Source organism: Ambystoma mexicanum, chromosome 7q (genome assembly GCF_040938575.1).
Source record: "Ambystoma mexicanum isolate Mex_15411 chromosome 7q, UKY_AmexF1_1, whole genome shotgun sequence".
Classification (NCBI taxonomy): Eukaryota; Metazoa; Chordata; class Amphibia; order Caudata; family Ambystomatidae; genus Ambystoma; species Ambystoma mexicanum.
The window spans coordinates 314230918-314252838 of NC_090941.1; the positions used below are offsets into that span (position 1 = coordinate 314230918).

The 21921-nt window shown below is 46.9% G+C and overlaps 1 protein-coding gene across 13 annotated transcripts in view; it reads right to left on the minus strand.

Annotated features, from left to right (window-relative positions):
* The window catches only part of LMO7 (LIM domain 7), an 824605-nt gene that overhangs the window by 222752 nt on the left and 579932 nt on the right, over positions 1-21921 (minus strand). For all 13 annotated transcript variants that reach the window (XM_069639161.1, XM_069639155.1, XM_069639156.1 and 10 more), the window contains 4 exons: positions 15419-15449; positions 14519-14632; positions 14183-14381; positions 427-679 (listed from right to left, as the gene is read on the minus strand). In XM_069639161.1, coding sequence (XP_069495262.1) covers positions 427-679; positions 14183-14381; positions 14519-14632; positions 15419-15449 — 597 coding nt within the window. The remainder of the gene's footprint in view (positions 1-426; positions 680-14182; positions 14382-14518; positions 14633-15418; positions 15450-21921) is intronic.

Sequence of the window (21921 nt, forward strand, 5' to 3'; positions counted from 1 at the left end):
TTGCAAGAGGAACGATGCACACAGCCAGGATCATGCGGACCCCTCCCGTTACAACACACAGTGCTCACTGGTCGACTAGTGTTTGCGTAGACCAGGCTTAAGGGAGGCCTCTTGGTATACAGCATGGTGCATGATAGCGGCAACTAGAAGAACAAAAGCAACCCCCATGGATTACAATACATTTGGCCCAAGTGTTCGGCGAATGAGCTCAACAGCACTGCAAGTGTGACTGGGTTCAAAACCTATGTTCGGCCTCTTTCTCCACTGTGCCTTCACATCTTGCAGTGCTACTGTGGCGCGGCCGCAATTATTCATAATTTATTTTCAGTTAACAAAAGACATCGAAACTGCACACTCAAACACGGGCAGGTGAGGGGTTGGGGGTAATTAGCAGAAATCCCTTCAATCACCATTCCTTTAACAAACCTTGTAAACGTTCCATCCGGGTCCGTGTAGACGGGGCTTGCCCAGCTTCTGCGATTGTCCTCATTTTTATCCACCCGCTTTTTCCTCAGTGGTGCGGGTAAGTACACTGGTGGTTTACTTTTACTTGGAAGGAACTGGTTGAACGTGGGCAGGGGCTTGGGTTCAATGGTAACGCTCCTGCGGTAGGTCACGTCGGTTTTGCTTCCATCAAGCATTTTGTTGGACAACTCGGACTCTGTGTCGCTTTCACCACCTCAAGAAAAAGAAAAAAGAAAGCATATGAGCTACTGCTGAAGACTCCCGAGAGCACAACCTGCGGCCATTTACACAATCTGTGGCTCGTAGCCCGAGCTTGGGAGTATTTAGCCCGAGAGCCCATGTCCACGAACAAAAGCAATTTAGCGTATTATTAGACATTCCTCAGGCGGTTGTGACTAGAGGTCCATGCACTGGAACTCCGGTTGCATGCTCCCGTCACATGCCTGGGATTCTTTTCCAATTTCATGTGCACCTTCCAAGAAGAAAATGCACAGCTAACATGAAGCACAATCAACAAAAGCCCATGCACGGTGTTCTTGCACCATTCGGTGATATTTGCAAGCTAGAAGTACTGTTTCGGCCATTAACCAAAATTTTACTCGCTCTTAAAAAAGAGGATTGCTCACAAGCCATGGTTCATTTACAACATAGGAGTGGGACTGCACTCGGTAAGTGCGACCCACAGCAGGGCTGACTCAGCCTTTGATACTCCAGCGGCTGAAACATTGAGTAGCATAATCTTGTGCAACACATTTACATCATTTCGAAAGAGGAATCTGCTGGGATGAAGCACTAGGTAAACAAGTTTTTAAAAAGCCACCCGCGATGCACACATTATCTGAATCCATTTTATGTGAGACACCTAAATCTCGGAGGGGTGGGGGGAGATGAGGAACGGGGCGGCATCTGTGCGAAAAACTAATCTTGTATATAAAGCATCTACAAGGAACTAAGGCCGAATTGTCTTTTTCGCAGCCAGTGGTGGAGGAAGCTGCCGGCATAAGGGGGGTTGAAGCAGAACCAAACTGAGGAGGTTGTAGGCAGAAGGTACCACACACTGCAATGACGCTCAGCCCAGGACTCAGATGGGAAAGGAGCGCTACAACAAGAGCCTATGAAAGCTCTCACCTGTGAAAGAGCGTTTTTGCACAATCATTACCAGGCAGAAGCAACAGGACAGTATATTGCCAAGCCCCCCCCCCCCCACTCGATGAACCCAGAGAATGTACTGCTCAGCTCAGTCTGGATGTTTCCCAATGAACAGCTTCTCTTTGTGAAACTAAATACTCAAAATTGGTATGGAAATGTGATGTAATGGACCAAAGGAAGGGATGATGGCGAACATTCAGTCTCCAAGATAGGTGGGCGAAAGCAAGAGGGGGGGCGAAAGCAAGAGGGGGTTCCAGGTTTGAAACCAGATAAGGTCACCCAGTGGATTAATGCACCTACTGAAGTGATCCATGAGTACCTTGCGGGCTACACATCCATTGACTGGTTAGATGCACACAAGTTTGCTCGTTCTGCTGGCACCTGTAGTCCACTCATGTCATTTCCCCTCGAGAAAGTGCTCTGCATGATTTACAGCACAATGAGCCTATCAACACTGAGCCATATGCTTCACTTTTTCCTCAATATTTCTACAAGCAGTTGGAAGCAGAAGGAGGCAGCTCATGTATACTAAGCGTTACCGGGTTCAAGTTGCACAAAGGAATGGATAGTGGGCATATGCAGGCACTTTGGGGGGGAAGAGGGTTTGGGGGGGCACTGGGTGACCACTTACAGCCCCAATTGCGACCTGCTTTTCAAAACTGGCCTCCATTACAAAACAAGCACTGGCAATGCCAAAGATTATGGCTTTTGTGTACACTTTGGAAAGGCATTTGCCAGGCACTGCCATAGTCATCGATGGTAGCAGCTAATTGTACAAGTACTTAGGAATTTGTCAAACACTATTATATGCCCAACACTTCTTAACAAAACTAAACTTGGCTTTGCGAATGCTTGTTTTTAACAGTACTTCGGGAAGGATAGGCCTAGTGCTCAGAGTGTCTGAAGGAAGAACAGCCCAACATTTTGTTTAAAACAGTTGCAGGACCTTCAAGCACAAATCTAATGGCAACGCTTGAGAAAACTAGTTCAAAGAGTTTTGGGTGGGGAAGGGAGAGGGTGGTAATGGCCATAGGGATTAGCATGGCCATGGGCAGTCAAAGGGTGGGTAAATAACCAAACACCTACAAGCTTTGTATCCCACGTGTGCCATTCTCCCTTGCTTTACTCGAATGCAATTGTTCTGGCTTATAGGTGGTGCTTTAACTCAACGTAATAGCCAAAACTAAAAATTATATGCATGGCCTTGGGGAACTAAAATGTGACCGGCAAAGAATGCGGCGGTGTAGGATCACACACTTCGGGAAGCACAACAACTTGTGGGACGGACACAATCATTTTCACCCTGTAGAAACACACAGGTAAAGGGACAGTGCACATAAGCTGGGTCTTTGAGAATTCAGCAGAAGAAGAGTGACAGGCTAGCTAGAGTTCACAAAATAAAACAATTAATGAGACAATGACAAACGAGATGGCAAACCGCTTTGCATTAGTGTTTCTAATGAGATGTACTGCAGTATTACTTAAGTTACTTGAGGGATAGAGCTCTGCTGTTTAAATAATTAATTGGATGTCTAACTGCTGCAGCACTAGGCTTTTCCTCTCAATAGCGAGTTGTGAAACATGAACAGCTCTGCTTTCCCAGATGTTCGTTGAGAGACCTGCAACCCTAGGGTTCGCTCTTTTATCGCATTTATTGGAGAGTCCTGCAACCAGAGTGGCATTTTTACAGCCTCTGTGAAAGCAGACCTGCGCAACCCAAGTGAGCTGCCTAAATTAAAGGATAGTTGTGTTGTTTACAGGGTTAGAGAGACCTGGGTAACCCAAGAGGAAAACTCAGCGGTCTTGCCATTTACTCTGCCTGTGCAATCATATAGGTCTCAAAGGTTCTGAGAGGGATGTAAACCGAGAGATCGCTCTGCTCACAGCAGCAAGTACAGAGCTGCGCAATACAAGGTGGCAGCACTGCCGTCTGAGGGGCGACTGTTATGAATGATTTCTCTTTACTGCACCTTTCCTTCAATTTTTATGGAGCCCCAAAGTTTATTTTTGATCCTGGCCTGTACTTTTTACGGTGCAGTGAAGCCTTAAGCTTCACTACACTGTCCTTTGCTCATCTGTTATAGCCAAACAGACATGTCCTTCAGGCTGTCAGTACCGAGAAACATGGTTTCCCTTAGCCTTGCGACTTTGTTACTACTTTTAGTAACTTACAACTTTTGGTAACTTTTTATCATTGTACAATGCAGTACACAATGGGTACACTTTTTGTTTTGTCCTATACTAACACTCACATGATTTTTTTGGTTACTCTAGGTGTGCTAAATGGACAAGCTAGTGGCAGCAGTGACTTTTTATCATTGTTTGGGGCTTTTCATTTTAACCTGCGTTTGGCTACCAACTATGGCTAGTGTCCAAACATGGCCGTGCTATGTGGTTTTTTGCTTGTCCTTTGGCCATTTTATGTTTTAGCTCATTCCTGGCCTGTGAGGCCAGGAAAATCCTTATATGGACTTCCAGTGCCTGTGAAAGCAAAGCTTTTGGCAGACCTACTGGAGAGCTGTGTGCGTTTGCTGGCAGGATGTGGACTGGGACTGTCTGGTCTCAATCCACAAATTTGAGTGGTATGCATGAGTGTTCCCTCCAGTGGTCCCGATTGGACCACTAGGATAAGACGACGACCCCTGCACCCATTCTTCAGAGATCTTGGAGTAACATGAAAGAGCCAAGACTCCTGTCCACCTGCGAGACCCATGAAGAGACTGGAGGCCTGGCAACCAACTTCTGCTGCTGTCCTGGTGGAGCCTCGTCTTGCTATTGATCTTCAGCAGTTCTTTGAGGGAGCTGCGACCCATGGAGTGGAGGGAACATCCATTTCTGATGTCTGCTCAGTACCCTGTGAAGAAGAGCCTTCAGAAATGTCCCGGGTGGGTCCTGTGGCTGATCAGCTCTGAGTTTGGGCTACCAGGCTGCTGATGTCACCGTTTCGAGTTGAGGCCTAGAACTTTAAGGATCCTCTGCTTGTCCTACAAGACTTACCTCAGCGAAATGTCAGAGTCCTAGCATCAAGAGGGCCCGAGATAGGAGGGGAAAGTCTGACCGTGACAAGTGAGGCCCTTTGCGTCGCAGTGCTGAGATGACCTTCGTCCCAAACAGCTTACATGTGGCAGGTCCAGTCCTAAGAGGGGTCCTGCATTGTTTTTTTCTGCATACTTCACATAAATTCCTTGCACCAGCTAAAGACACCTCCCGGAGATCAGCTCGAACCTGTAACCCCTACGAATCAAGGCCCGAGGCTGACGGCGGGAAAATCAACCTCGGACCTTCTTCCATTGACCTGAAAAGTCCTGGGAAGAAACGGAGTACGAGGGTGGGGGGTAAGTTACAGTGGTTGTTACCTGCCCTTAAACTCCCTTTAAAAGTTTGCCTAACTTTACAAAACTTTTGCTATACTTTGGCTTTGCCATTACTTGCTCACACAAGCCTTCCGAAAATTGGGGACACCACTTTAGTTATAATACACTGTGCTATAACCCTTGGAACTATTCACTGGACCCCAGACACCCAACCTTCAATGTTTCCCGCATCACAAACTGCCTCAGAACTTTTCAAAACTTTTGGGCAGAAGTCCTCAAACCAAACAACTTAGAGAAGGACTTTTAGAAGTTAGGGTTAATTCTCTGAGGACCTGTAGCACAACTAATCTGCACTTTCTTTTATAAGAGTTTGATTTGTGTTATACCCTACTCTAGTGGCTGTAATCTAGCATTAGTGTTGTGTGATATTGCTACGATTTTTCATAGTGATATTTGGTCTTAAATAACTTTTTATACATACTAAGTGTAATTTGTGATTCTCATTGTGTGTACTCATTGTGGAACCTTTACAAGCTCACCCCCTTTTAAGACTTTGTGACGAGAAGTCTAGGCCGCTACCTTGAACTGGTTTGGCTACAGCTCCCCAGAGTTGTCCCCGTCACAATATAGGGGTATTCAGTAATATGGTCCCCATATATATGGTCGCCATACATAATGTCGCTGGGAAAAGGTTGTGGCAATATTATATATGGCGACCATCTATCTGGGGTCAAGGGGAGCAGGGGTTGAGGGGGTGTCCCCCGCATGTTCATTGTGATAATGTTACTGCAAAAACACTGCCATTTTTGGCAGACTTCTTGGCAGGGACATTATCACATGGAATCAATATAAGTTGGCCTTCTATACATCTGTCCACCAGGCCAGAATATAGAAAATCAGTCCCAACAGTGACCTTGTAAGATCTGTGTAAACTGAGGTACAGATTTGGAGAGCCATGAGCCTGCAACGTTTGATCTTTTAGATCTGCTGGAATAAGCGCCATCAATATCCGTGAAACCAAAGGGCTAGGCTCAGCTGTCTCCGCTATTGCCAAGAGCTGCAAAACCCAACAGTTCACGCAAATGAAAGTGGTGCAGAGACACCCACTGCCGCCAACACGACAAACCCAAGAGAATCAGTTGTATTTTCTACTGGTATGTGTAGCTAGGGTACTTTCGGCCTGCCACAGAAATCGCCCATTACTTCCTCCCCGCTTAGTGATCTTCCCATATCCCCTACCCCATACCTGTAAAACAGGTAAGATTGATATTGAACTCCCAAAATACTAGCACCTCTTGAACACCTCTCCCCACCCATGTACTCTGTCCACCCAATCCCATCTTCCCTGCCCAGCTGTGCACCTTTGCTCTACCCAGTCATGGACAACCACTGGCCATAGCAGCCACCAAGCAACTTCCTGTATCCATCCTTTGACCTCCACAATGATACGATATGATTTACACAAGTGTTTCTAGGCGCCACAAGACAAGGGGTGGGGAGACAGAGGGATGATAAGACAAGCAATCTTACTAGGCCTTGTGACAGATTGTGCAAGTGCAACAAGAAGTGCTGGAAGGGTTACGAGGGGAAGTGCAGTCAGGGCTCTGAATAAGTGCGTGGACAGCAGAGGACTACATGGGTGCAGTCCCAGACTAGAAGTGCTGGGAAGGCCAGAAGGCAGTGTAGGGTGACTCGTCAGGGGGTGGGGGGATACCCTAAGTGACTGAGGGCAACCACACCACCAGTCAGGACACGCAATCAATGACTTTATGTGCCAGCAGTCTGTAACGGATATAGCCTGGTTAGCAAGGAAGATATTGGTACTCAAGTCTTGCATGAATACTGCATTTTGGTAATGAGACTGTACAAAGTGGAGCATTTGTGAGGCGGTCCGACATCGCAAGGTATCTAGTTTCTGACCCATTCCACAATTATCATGCAAAAATAACCCACTCCAAAAATGACAGCCATGATCGCACTTCTATAGTGAACTTCAGACAACTTGTTGGTTCCCCCAATTGTGTTAAACAAAAGACATTTTGTGTTGAACAATGGACAAAGATGCAATGTAAACAGCGTTGTTGTTTTTGTTCAAAGCACCATACACATTTTCAGCAATTTTTGAAGTAACCAGTTCAGATTAGCATTAGTCCATCTATAAAGTTGGGTGAAAGTTGGAGCAGGCAGAAACAACGCGGTTGTGTTTACATGCTGCGTAGTGTTTCTGCCTACAGCTGATTTCCCATTTGGGGCTCTCGGAGAGCCCCAAATGGGAAATGCTAAATTCTGCGTTGTTTCTGCCTGAATCTGCTTTCCCATTTGGGGCTCTCGGGCTCCCGAGCCCGAGAGCCCAAAATGGGAAAGCAGATTCAGGCAGAAACGCAACGCGGTTGTGTTGGAAAACGCTGCGGTCTTTCTTTCCGAGCTTGGAAAGAAAAACCGCAGCGTTTTCCAACACAATAACGTTGTATTTATGTTTGCGATCGCTTTAAAAGCGACCGCAAACATAAATGCAACGTTTTTAAAGCTGCAGTTTTATTTCTAAGTTTTACGGGCTCTTCCAGCCCGGAAAACTTAGAAAAAAAACCCCAGCTAGTGCTTATTTTTTTTTTTAAATAAATAGCACTTACCGAGATTCAGCTGCAGCTTTCCTGCTCTGGTCTCTGGTCCCCGTCCTCCGCGTACAGCACTAATGAAGGGAAAGCCACCCAGCGGTAGCTTTTGTTTACTACAGCTGGCTGGCTTTTCCTTCATTAGTCCCGCAAAAAGCAAAAGCCGGCACAGGAGGGCATCCATTTCACAAAATGGATGCGCCCATGTGCTTGCTTTTGCGAATTTTGAGCTTGAATAGCTCAAAATTTTACATAGGAAGTTTTAAAAAAGAGAATGCTAGTATTTTTTTTAATGTTGCCTATCTATTTTTTAAATACATTTTTTTACTAGACCATGCCTTTAAGCTTTCACCTAATGAAGGGGAAATGTAAAGAGCATCAGCGATTTCGTCTTTTACCCTTTAGATTTCCACTACGTGGTGGAAATGAGGAAATGCATGTCAGGGAGGTTTAGGCACAAAAGTGCAAACAGAAGTGCTCCTCCCCGTATGTTTCCTTTCCTTTCAGAGAACCGTAAAGCAGATCTAACTATTCCCCTTACACACACACAGAATCAGGCGTTACGTTCCAGGCGTTTGAATGATAATGCTGTAATGAATGGAAGGGTCATCAATGAGTAAAGCCTTCACAGCCTGTGGAAACATGCAAGCACCTGCTCCCAGAGTTAAGAACCCTCTGAAGTGAGGGGCGACCGGTTTGGGCAGGCAGGGGCGCAGGAGCAGAGGAACAATGGCGTCCGTCCCAGCCTCCTTGGCCTAGATCAGCTCCCTTCACCTTGCAGCGCACAATGATGGAGTCACGATACCATGATCTGGACAGCTGGGTGCACCGCAGGTGGAGGCATGGATGAATTTTACGGGCTGGACGGGGCCGGTGGCACGGGGAACGGCCAGTTATGGGAGGCCTGAGGCGGATGGATGAAGACAGACTGCCTCCTCCTCGAGAGCCCTGTTGCCGGTCCCGCTCCTCACCGAATAAGCATACTGCCGAGAAGCTCCTTTGCATCCCAGCCTCACTACAATATCTTGGTTTTGGAGGCAGCGGCACGTGGTGGAGTTCCAGACAGATGGCAATATGCCCAATGGGGGGGGGGGGCGGGAGAGGGCAGTGCCCGGGTTCGGCCGGTGGAAAGGCAGAGCGCCTCTCACTTGGAGCTTTTAGGCCGGTATGGATGAAGGGGGTGGGATCAGAAGGCAGTCTGTATAGGTATGGTGGATGGGAACTACTGGTACCACCCCCAAAAAGGGCATGGTGGAGATCACCTCTGCATTGTTCACTGCCCACGTGGGGTGGGTGGATCACCCGCTGCAGGATGACTTCATTCTTGTCAGTGTTTTCTTAGTTTGAAATGTTGAAGCGATTGTTCTGTTGTGAATAAATTTACCCTTTTACATCCAAGAAATGGACTCTGGTATGTTTCTCTGCTCTTGCGCGCTGCCCCCTGTGTCAGCTAGCCAGTTACTCTCAGAGCTGCGACAGTACGGTACATTTAATGGTCTTGTATTCTGGCAGTTGAATTCCCATAGTTCCCCCTTTGACCGAACAGGGTGTCATTGCTCAGTTTGGCAATGTCCAAGCAGCCTTGTTTGACATGCTCACAATCCTGTCCTTTAAGTGTGGGGGCCAGCCAGGGCTAGTCCCTGGCAGTCTCCAAAAAGTGGGACTGAGCCGGGCCCCGCCCCGGTCCCACCACAACACTGGCGGGACACATTATCCCACTGCGGCTGCAGCCGCAAAAGGGAGATGCACCCACCATTAAGTCAGGCAAGCTGACATAAGTGCCAGCCAGCCCCAGCATCACTGTGACTGGCTAGCACTTCAGTCACTGTAAATTCCTCTGGTGACCCCCCTCCTCGTGCGAGGGGTCACCAGATGAAGTTCCTGTCTCTTCCCCCAGGTCGCTGAGGAGTCTTTAACCATTTGCAAACCTGGGGATTCCTTGACATATTTCGAGGTTTCTAAAAGATGGCTTGAAAACCACACAATTCAAGCCATCTTTTATAAAGCCAAACATTTAGGCCAAACTTGAGAAAATGGTCATTCCTGATCACCTCCTGCACGCTTACAAAATGATCTATTAAAACAATACTCCCAGAGTCAGATTGAGTAAACTTGGTAATCTTTCTAAACAGATTGCTATCAGAAAGGGAGTTAGACAGGAGTTGTTTGCTTCGCTACCCTGTTTAACCTGTTCAGCTGACTTTGGAAGGATATTTGTTGAAAAGTGCAATGCATTCCCTAAAATAGGAAATAGCAAAGTGGGTTGGATTGGGTATGCGAACGATTTAATAATCATGGACAATACTTTTGTAGGTATTTCTCATAGTGCTCAGGAGGTATGCAAATATGCTGAACTCAATGGACTAAACATTAATTTAGCTAAGACTCAGTTTATGGCAGTAGGCAGGAAATGCATTAGTAGAAATCATACTAATAGCCCCATAGGGTCTATTAAAAGAATAGCCTGCTACAGATATATGCGGTACGATCTATACTCTGAAAGCAAGAGCAATGTAATATCGCAACAAAATAAGAGCAAAGGCTCTGTCAACCATGGCGGCAATTACGATTTTCTCTAAAAAGACTGCTGCTTACAGTATCTGGCATCTTGAGTATATATCAGGAAAAAAAACTATCTGCTGTATTCTTGTATGGTTTGGAAAAATCTTTTGAGGAATGGGAAGACTGGGCTGACCGCCTTGAGGGGGTGATATGGAGAAGAAAGTTGGGGCTGAGTAACTATAACCCTATTGAGGCTATACTCCTGGAATTGAGGGTTGATATCCTTCGCAAGCCTGACTGAAAAAAATAGAGGCAAACTATTCAATTCACAATCCTTGTCTTTTTGAAAGCTGAAATGGTGGAAAATAAAAGTGATGCTCTGTAAAATTTAAAATGAGAAATGTTTCGATAAGATAGGATGGACTCCCCACTGGGAACATGGTGAAACTGCTCTCCTTAAATCCTTCAAGAATTGTGCAGACAAATAGGATTGGGTGGTAAGCCATGAAAAGATATCTGGTATTAAATCCCTCAGCACCTTCTCTAAGATGCACTTTGTCTATAAAGAGCCCCAAGCCTATCTCAAGCTTCTTCCTTCTCTGGGAACACGAAGAATATTTATGAACCTTCTTCTAAATAGATTGAAGGATTTGGAAGTTATGGGAGCCTGGCTTGGGCTAGTTACGGGTGCCTGGCTTGGGCTGTCCTTCGAAAAGAGGACGTGTAGAATCTGTAAAGATTATAAACTTATTTAGTCAACTAGGCATGTTCTCACCTCATTTTTTGTTTAGATACTTAAACCTTTTTTTGGCTTATAGTCCTTTCAAGGGCGAGTCTACTGTGCCAATGACATTCTTTGTGCTCGGATCTGCACTCCAAATGACTATTGTGGCTGAAACAATGTCTAGATATTTTTCTTCATATGTTGTCACTTGTAATGTGTGCGACTCCTGCACCAAATGTGATACGATAGACTTAGTTATTTAAAACATGAATAGGCGAATAGAAGTGTTTTCATGTAAACTTATATGACTGGAATTTATGAAAATAATACATGAAAAATAAAACTATTCATGTTTTAAATAACTAAGAGTCTATTGTATCACATTTGGTGCAGGAGTCGCACAAATTATAAGTGACAACATATGAAGAAAAATGTTCCCACCTCATGCCCTATAGCGAGACCCTCCTATGAGTGCTATTTGAATAAGTATGTTGATGCTCCTGATGACATTTCCAGTGAAATATTCTGGGTGAGAAGTGTATCTGGCTACAAACAAAGCCTCACTATTGCTATCACACAGGTGAGGAAATGTGCAGAAAAATATCTATTGATCTTTGAAGCGGATGTGAAATTAGGCACCAATCTTTAATATTGGGCATGAAATTAACTAATATGATGTATTTATCTGTATTCTAATGGTCCCTGTATGAGTTATTATTGAAGCGTATAACTGTTGACTTTTGCTTAAGAATCATTTTAATGTTTTGATAGCTTCTATTCAATATTCGTTAATTATTGATTTTTATTCTTTCAAATTTAAATCTGTGGTATAAATGTACATATTTTTGTATATATGGTCAACAGGAAGCTAAAGCAAGACATCGAATTTTTGTTTCTACTTGTTGCTTTGTAAAATTCTTGATGTTCCCTTTTCTTTGTTTTATATAGGATGGGTAAACGTTTTGTTTGAACTATCTACACAATTAAAAAAAAATTTAAAAAAAAAGACTCCTCTGGCTTTGTCCGTCGTCAAAGCTTTATAAAAGATGGATTGAATTGTGTACTTTTCAAGCCATCTTTAATAAACCTAGAAATATGTTAAATATTTCTATGTTTAGAAAAGATGGCTTGCATAGTACACAAACCATAGTAAGGTACGCACATAAATATATATACATCTGTGTGTATACCGTACGGGTTGTGTACTTTTTTAGGCCACGTCCATCCCACAAGCCATGCCCCCAAATGAGGCCCCCCTCTTTTTTTCTTACCCCACTTAAAGCCCTGCCCATCACTCACCACACCACCCGAGCAACTAGCTATCTCTGGAGAAGCGAAACTACAGCAAGGTGGTGCCCTCAATGCCAGGCCAAACTAGGACTTGGACACAGGCTGCTTGTTATCCTGCTCGCCTTTTTACAGTGCTGGGTTTTTGGACAAATTACGCTCAGCATGCTTGGTCATACAGCTTCAGAGACTGATAATGAAACAAGCAAAAAAAAAAAAAACCGGGAAACAGGGCCTCGAAAGTGCACTTGGATTATAACTTGGAATTGGCAAAGATGATCTGGTGGAACGTAGCACATTATGTATAGATGTTGCCTGTGCTACGCAACATAAACGTGAAAGGGGTTTGTGCCTGAAAAGAGGGGCCATAATGTGCGACCACAAGCCAAGCAGCGAATTTAAAAGCATGTTGTTCCCGAAGTCCTATCCTGAGATACAGAAATAGGTATGTTGATTAAGAAGAAAATATCAGCCTTTTCAAAGTCATTTTTTAAGGTTCCTCATGACGCTCCACCAATGTTTGGCCTCTTGGTCGCTGATAGAAGAAACGTCCTGTTCGGCAAATATGTGAAGGTGTGGGACCTTTGAGGCAGTGGAAGTTTGCAAAACAAAAATAGGCTTCGCCAATTGAGGGTATTAGATTTGAAGATTTTTTTTATTTTTTAAAACAGCAAATGAGCAGTAAGCAAACTGCACTTTCCATCTGGCTATCACGGCGTGCACCCTGTTTTTGCCCCCAGTCTCCCCCGCTCACTTACCAGTCAAGAGTTCCAAGAAGGGAAAAATAAAAAGTTGCAGGAGTCTAAACAAATGTATAGTAGGGGTGCCAACAGACTAGATTAGTTTAAAGCATTGTCCTGTTTTCTTATAGAGCCTCGTGTCAGGTTCATGCTTCAAAGAGCTGCAATAGGCATGATCACTCAGTTGCATATTCTCAACCTTGAAAGGTTGGCGAGCTGAGGGGGGACCTGGTGAGAGTCACAACTAACCATTGGTTGAACACAAACATCAGCAGGCGCTCTTAACTACGAGTTTACCAGTCACTCTGACCATAACCACTTCCCGTGTTGCCATTTAGAATCGGAAATGTCCCAATATACTCTACAAAATGTTGAGATTTGCTAGTGTTGACAAATGTCAAAACCAGAAAATGTTTATTTTTAATCCCAGTTTTCCCCCACTTGACCAAAACGTTTCTGTGCTGGAAAATAATCCTCCCCGACTCTCCAACTCCTCCCACACACCTTCTAGAGCCGCTGCTCAATGAGAGCGGACTTGGAACAAGCTTAATACAAGTATTAATCCAGAAATGCAAAGATATAAACTGAGCCATCCTGTTCACCCCGGAAATACCAACTGGCAATGCCTTTCAAGTTGCTCCGTAAAGCAGATTAATTACATGGCAAACCTCAAACACCCGGTTCCTCTGCTCTAAATGCCAAATACAACAGCTTCGTTTGAAATCTTGCCATCTCAAATGCGACAAACGATAAGCCTGAGCGCGTCTCTCAGAAAGGTGTCTGCCTTTCTCAGAACGGTTCACGTGACGGCAGAGCAGTCTATCACTGCGCACTTTTTTTGCAAAACCAGTGCTGGAAACGGAAAAAAAAAAAGTACTGGGGGAACCCCTCCCATCCTTGGGAGTGGCAGAGTGAGGTCACGCAATACAGTATCTCTTCATATAACACAATCCTGGCGATTTGCATAAATGCAAAGAGCATTATGGGAAAACGGCCACAATTTTAAATTTGAAGCAGGTCATAGTGATTCAGTAAAAATCCCTTTTGATCTAATAATGAGTTGTGCTCTACAGTTTGGACAGCAAAGTATGTGAGGCCTCGGCTGTTTCGTTATTCAGTTTCCCATGCTGAGTCTACTGAAAGTGTGCGTCTGTTGAAACATGGGTTGCTTGTGCATGTGATAACTGTTCTGAAGCAGAGTTATCACGCGCAAAGGCAACGAGCAGACTGCTTCCAGAAGACTTGGGAGCGCTGCAGAGTTTTGCAATTTGCTTGTGCGATGGACCAGATCTGGTAGTGTTGTGGGCAAGCCACTGGGTCTGGAGCAGCGCTCTGTCTTGTCCCAGCCCATTTCCTGCGCTGTGCAAAACGGAATAGAAATACGAATACCTTCACTGCTCCCCTTCAGGGTTACGTCGGACGAGAAGCTTGCCAGAGATCTTGAGCCAAAGGAGTCCAAGCTGTCCCAAGAGTCGTCTCTGCGGTGGATGGTCGAAGGGGACAGCAGTTCACCGCGCTCACTGTACCAAATATCGCCACAGCCGCTGTCACGACCACTTCTTTTCAGGCTGCTAGATTCTTCAAGCGCCTGGAGGCAGAATAGAAAAAAACACTTACATTTCGTTTAAGCAACACAACTGAACAATCGCTGTATGTGCCCAGAACAAGGGTTGGTGACACCGGTATTTATTAAAATATGAAATGGTATCATTTATGTTGCCTTACTTTGGTGAGAGTTTGTCCCAATAACCCCTCGAAGGCTTTTAGGTGAAGGTAGGGACCACCGTAGTGGGGGTTGCTTTGTGCTTTCCTGCCAAGCCAGTATAAGGTAATCAAAACCTGAAATCAAACCCGAACCGAAAAGTTATTTGGTTAAATATTAAACAGTAACCTGTCTGCAAAACATTATACAGGCCTAGGAGGTATTTTTAGCACTCATGGAATGTACATTCTGAAGCACGGAAGCCATTTATCCATAGAAACTCTACAAAGAGGCTCGCAGTGGGAGTTGATGGGGTGTAAGCAGGACCAATCCCACCTTCCCGCATTTGACCAAATTGTGTGATCCTAGGAAACATGCCTCACTGTGATAAACGTATCTATGGAGCGCAAGTTCCTGTGGAAGAGGAGAGGGTGCGGGGGGGAGGGCGGATGTTGACACTATGGTTCACTGTTTAGATGCAATACAGCTAAAGAAGTGGTAGGCTAAGAAGCGTGATATTTACATAATCAAAAGTCCCGCACACTATCACCATCTCCCGCTCGGATTTCCTGGGAAACGAACGTTGCGAACCCCCGAGTGGCCAGCGACCCCTAAAGGCACAGAAGGGAACGGGGACAGCTCATTGGCATGCTGCCCTTGGGACCCTGCTATTTCTGTGAAACCGAATATAGACCAAGCCCCCGCCCACCCACCAACTGCATATTGCGTTCAACAACCCTGCAGCACCAACTGCACCCGCCATTCACAATAGAGCACAACACCGGGCCACGATACACCACCACCACCCCCGCCGTGCATCGCTGCCCCACTCACACTGGGCATTCCCCTCAAGGCAAGCATCGGGCAAGGTCTATAACTGGAAAGATACCCCGACAGTTCACCCCAAAATGAGCCGTACTTACATTCTTCAGTCTTCTGTGGGTCTCCTCCTGCCTGTAAAAGAAAACAAAGAAACGCGTTATTTTACCTCACAACAACAAAATAAAAACGGTTGTGAAAAATCCAATTCGGAGCGATGACACGGGCCACCATGGCTGGTGTATGATAATTTGTTTAAAATACAAATTTCGCGCGCCTTTCAAAGCAGACGCACATTTACTAACCTCGGCTTCGCGACACACCCACCAAAAAAATACAGTAAAGCGGCTTGGAACCTAGGGTTCTCCGCCAAGCAGGACAGAACCCCCACTGCTCCCCCTTGCAAGCCACGACGGGCACAGGCGGGAAACTTCCCCGGAGAGCAGAGCTCCCACCCCGTGAAAGGCTCAAAGACAAATTGGAGAGTCGCTGCCTCACTCCTACAGCCCAGGGGCCCCCTCTCGCTCTCCGTGGATAACGCTAAATGCCACACATGGCTCTCTAATCCTGCTCTGGACAGAGTGACTGATGTATGGTCTGGGGTCAGCAGAGCAGCCTGGCCCTTGCACCTGGGTATTTCAGCAATGGCGCAGGAAGTTCTTTCCCAGAAAATATCTACATCAACCTTGTAGCCAGAACTAAAAGCAGGTTTCTCTGGGGGCCTGGGTCGGCTTCCAGAGCATGGCTTTCATTTATTGGCCCGTAGGCATTGGCAGCACCGGGGATAGTAGTATAAATGAAATTACTAGTGAGACCCCAATTAAATGGCAACATGAGAAGACAGTAAAACCGGGAACCGGAATGCACGCACAACGGTTTGCAATCAAGCTAATATTAAAACATATTACTAGGATTCAAAAGTGTCCTTAGGAAGCGGTAGGGCACACCTGCAGACTTCGGACCTCATACCATGGCTATGGGGATTGCACATTCCAAGGGCGGTAACTAGGTGACCAGAGTGCAAAATGTAAACAGGCCTTTTTGCTCAGGATCTGACACATTTTTTGATGGTGCGGAATTTTAGACGAAACAAAAGTGTCATACTGTCCAGGGAGCACAACTCTGGTCTGTATACCCACCTATTTTGTCTCATGCTTGTCTGCACGCCTGACGTAGACCACGCCCCCCGCACCATGAGGTGAGGCTTTATCAGTCTGTATACACTCACCAATTCTATCTGTAACCCTTAAGCGTGTTCTTGCACTTCCCTAAATGTACTATGCACTTTCTGTAACTAGCGCCTTCACGCCTTAAGGTTTTGTGTGCTGAAATAAATGCAAAAATACATAAACAAATGTTTGCCTTTCTACCAAACAAAACCAGTCACTTGATGACCATGCATGCAGCTGCTTGCAGCAATGGGAGTTTGGTTCACTAGCCCAACCCGTTTAAGTAGGGCTTGCTAGGCTCCCCCCACAGGAAACATTGGTCCAAATAGTGAACTTTAAAGCAAGTTTGTCCCGATGTAGGGATTACAAATGGTTACACATAGTTAAACACGGACCAATAGCATTTATTAAACATAACCGCAAACTTCAGAAAAGTGGGGGATGAGGAGATTGAAGCAAGAGGGACGGGTGACTGTGAAAGTGTAGCAGAAAACCAGAGTATCACACAAAAGTGGCACATGGTACAGCTGCCCCATGTAATCTCCAGAGTTCCTCGTAGGCCAGGCCAGCACAGAGTACTGCTGAAATGGTGCAGAATCTAGGAAAGGGCCGTACTTTTGGTGTGGTGCGCCTCTGTGGTCGCTTGATGCCGCCAGGGTCATTTGTTTTTTATTAGGGAGGGGTGCAGGCTGCAATGGTCAGTTGGGTGTGAATGCAGCCGGGGGAACGATGCGATCGTGGCAAAGGGGATTCTGTCAGTCTTGCATGCAGAGCATTGGGGTGCATGCGCACACTGCTGACAAAACTGCAGAAGGGCATAGGATCCGCTTCATTTGCTGTGGTTCTGGTAACTGACATCCAAGAGATGAAATTATAAAAGTAGCACTGAAAATAAATGCTGCTCTACACTCCTGCAGTATAGTAAAGTGGTCCAATCAAAATTCGATGTCAACAGTGCTGGAAATAGAAACCATTTATTGGGGGAACCATCACTTCTTATGGGGGGCGGGGGTTTGGGAAGGAGGAGCAGGCCAAAGGGTGTGCTCCCAGCCAGACTGTGCAACACAGGAATTTCTATATCAATACCAATCCTGGTGATTTGCATAAAATCAAAGAGCATTATGGGAACATCATGATGTCCACAATTTTAAATGTTAAACCTGTTTCATAGCGATTCATTAAGAAAACATTGTAAGCAAATAATGGACTCTACTGTTTTGATTGGTCACAATACTCACCCTAATAAAGAGATGTCTGTAAAATGCAGGACATATAACAGAACAGCTGAAAAACTGTATGTGAGGCTTTGCACAGACTGCTTTCAGAAGAAAGTGGTCTGCAAGATGAGGCACAGAATAAGAATGGGTTGTTCAGCGGGCGAGCAGGGCTCCAGCACAACATTTTTTGCCAGAACACTGCTCCGTCTTGTTCTGGCCCATTTCCTGCAATGGATGTCAAGAAGCAGCATGCAGGTGTTTGGAAGGAATGTTAAAAAAAAGAAGGAAGGAATGTTAAAAAAAAAGAAGAAAAAAAATACAAGATACACAATAGCAACAGGTAGCTCGAAGAAATTTGGTTTATTCAGTGCCAGCTGTGGTGGATGGGAATGAAACACATTTAAAAATGGGGATTCCACAAGGGCTGGGGGTGGGGGTATTTCGAGGAGGGGGCAGAGTTCCGAGGAGGCAGAGCTGTCAGTTTAACTCTGCTCAAAGTGCTCGGTCTAACTATAATTGTGCGTGTTGCAGACCGCTATTAGTAGACGCTTCAGTGAGGGGTGTGGCAAACCTACCAAGAGCGAGTTCAGTGGCTTTCTGCGTCCTTCACATACGCCATAGTAATAAACTTGATATGCACTACAAACCAAATTGTTTCCTGATGCTTCAACAAGAGATGCTCTGTTTAACCAATGTGACTCAGTTTGGACGGTTGAATGGCGGTGCTGCCAGGATTAGAACTTGTGACTTACAAATCCTAGGGTTTTGTTCAGGAGACACCCATCCAAATGATGCGTTTTGCCTCCCCTGGCACAGGTCAGCTGCAGGAGGCTTCACGAGATGGACATCCTGCAACCATCGTTCGTAGCCACGGACCCCCGCATGTGCTCTGCCTCGAGTGGCTGGCTCTCTACCTCCACTGCGACGTGTGTATGGTCCGCTGCTCTCTTGTTCATTGAGCCTTTAAGAAACTTCTTTCCCACTGGAGAGAGATCTTCAATTCTTCTCCTCCCGGTCATCCAAAAGAAGCTTGTCGCCAGAACCTTGCTTCAAGAGAAGGTAGGACCTTTCACCAAAGCCTCCCAGCATGGGGACTCCTTCCCGGGAACCCCAAAAGAAAAGGGGACCTTGGACTCGATCTGGCAAACCCAAGGCCATTTAGGCTCCCAAGCCGAGGGGCCCAGAGGCTCTTCCAGGCGATCCACTGCGGGGTACTTCAGCTCTTCCTCCTCTTCTGCACTGGGGTGCAAGAGGCTGTCTAGTGCTGCTTCCAGGAGCCAGCATGAAGCACAATCCTGAACGACTACAGGCTCCATGGACTGGCTGGTGAGGGCCAGCTCGCCCCTGTGCACTCCTGCCAGCAGATGTTCTTGACCAGCTAGCGGAAGTCGAAGTTGACCCCTGCCCAGGACAAGGCATTCCTTGGAGTGCACTGGAACACTACCTCCGAGAGGGTGTTCCCGACGTCTGGAAGGCTCCAGTCTCTTCGGAAGGTGATCGGGCGCTTTCTGGCCAACTCTAGCACCTCGGTATGGTGGTTCCTGCACCTCCTGGTCCTGATGGCGTCATGCGTGCTCACAGTGTGCCCAGCTCCACCTGGCAGCCAGCTGGGACCAGGAAACTGGTGCGGAAACTGGCAGGCTCCCTATCGCTCCATCCCCACTTCAGGTTCTTCACTGATGACTTTTGGACTGCAGTGTGAGCCCATTTCACTCAGCCGGAGTCCACTCTGGTAGTGACGATGGATTCCTCCCTCTCTGGCTGGGGGACTAGCCTGGATGGCTATTCGATTCATGGTGCACGGTCCAAGACGGAGGCCCTCCTGCATATCAATCTGCTGGAGCTCAAGGCGGTAGGCCTGGCTCTCTGGGTTTTTCTACCGGACTGACAATTCCACGACAATGTTCTACTTAAACAAGTAGGGTGGCACCCACACTCTGCGCCTGTGCATGGAGGCGGTGTTAATTGGTTAGTGTGCTCCGTCTGAGGGCATATGGATCCCTGCTGTCGATCTCCCAGGGACATAAATGCGGAAACGGCCCAGCAGAGCCACCTTGGGTTGAACACCTACAAATGGGAGTTACACCAACTGTTTGTTGTCCCCATTCCAGAAATGGGGGTTTCAGGATCTTGACTTCCTCTGAATTACAAGTGCCCACTCTTTGCTTCATGGGTGGGGTGGGGGTCACGGGTCTCTGGGGGATGCGTTTCAACTCTTGTGGCACGGGCACTGTGCATTTCCTCCTCCTCCTCCTCCACTGCTCCAGCAGACCCTCTACAAATTCTGGGTCTCAGTGGGCTGCAGCCTCATCCTAATTGTCGCCCACTGGGGCTTAGTTCTCGGACCTGCTGCAGTTGCGCTCCCAGGAACGTATCCATCTTCCAATCCCCAGCAGGGGTTTCCAAACGCAGCAGGGCGGGGCAGTCGAGCACCCATCGGGCTAGCCCTCTCAGCCTGGCTCCTGATCAGCTGAGACTGCACCACTCCCAGTTTTCGGGCAACTGGGAAATAATCCAGGAGGCCCTCAACGTGCTCTCAGTACAAGAGTAAATGGACCAGGTTCTGCCACTGGGCTAACAGGGCTGGACCCTCTCACCTGCTCCCTGGACAATGTGCTGGCCTTTTCTGCACATCTGGCTCATTCCGGAGACCAGGTCAAAACCTGCTGCACCTATTTGGTGGCCATTGGGGCGTACAAGGACTCCCCAGAGCACAACTTTTCAGCGGCCAACCGAGTGGTTATGATCCATTTGAAATGGTTGTCCAGGCTTTTTCCTCCGGTGCATAGGCCGCACCTGGTCTGAGAAGTCAACATGGTTCTTGCAGCTTTACAGTGTAAACCATTCAAGCCGATGGCTTCGATGGACATCAGAGATGCTCACGGCAGTATGGTCTGTAGCGCTCACATGTGCGCACAGTCAGCGAGCTGCAGGCTCCATTGTCGTCCAAGCCCTTCACCACCTTCCACAATGACAAAATCATATTGCACACTCATCCTAGCATCCTAGCTTCTTGCCCAAGGTGGTCTCTCTGTTCCACTTGAACCAGAAGATCGATCTGCCTGTGTTCTTTCTGACCCTGCAGTCTGCGGCTGAACGTGCTTGCATTCCTTAGATTCGAGGAGAGGGCTCAAGTACTCTTCTCCCGGACTAAATCTTTCCGGAAGTCCGAGGCACCCTTCGTCACCTTCAGGGGCTCGGCTCCCTGCACCCAAGCTTCCATTGCCGTTGGATGACCCAGGCCATTTCAGAGGCTTACGTGGCCATGGGTAAGACTGTTCCCACGGGGATTCATGCCCATGTGCTCAGGGTCAAGGCTTTGGCAGTTGCTTCCAGAGACACGCTTCCCGGTAAGTCATTAGCAAGGCAGCTATGTGGGTCACTCGACTTGCGTTCTGTAAGCACTATTCCTTGTATACCAGCTTCGGTCAGGATACATTGTTTGGTCAGGCAGTTCTGAAGAACCTTTTTGCTTCTTAAGCATGAGGCAGGTTGTCACAGCTCTACCAAATTGTCTTGTTTGGTGGAATCACCCACAAGGATGGAGGAAAGGGGATGGGTTTGTGAACAATTAAAGTTAATCACTGTAGTGACTAGAGTACTCACAGTCCTTAGTCCCCACCCACCGTCCCCCCTCTAGCATGCCAGGGGCTAAAACGATCAGCATAGTCGGGTAATCAAGCCACCAATAAGGGGACTGAGGTGAGGCGCCAGGGCCTCGGGGCGTTCCCACACCAGGGGACTCGCCCATGCATGCTATGCTAAGTTTAAATGGGTAGCTCATTTTTTTGCTGGCAAAGTTCCAGTACCGTGCCCATGATGGGTGACACCCACAAAGATGGCGGAAAGGGACTACGAACTAGGAGTACTCCAGTGAGTAACACATTTTTCTTACTATTGTTTATTAGGGTGGCAAGTGTGGGGTAGGGCTCTGTGTCACCGCGCACACAGCTGGTCATTTCACACCGGCAGTTCATGATGCTAGAATCCAGAGTTTCCTTTAGTTTCCACTAGAGGGAGCCAGACTCCACAGAGTTAGGCAGCCTTTCAAGTGTGCCACAGAAACAGAGTAAAGCCTTGTCAGGGTTGAGGCAAGCTGGGTACGAGATCCGGGGTGACATGATTCCGGATCTCGGAAATGGCAAGAGCCAGCCCAATGACCAGTGCCGAGTTTGAATCTACAGGTTTGAGAAAGTCTCCAGTACAGCAGGACAACTGGTT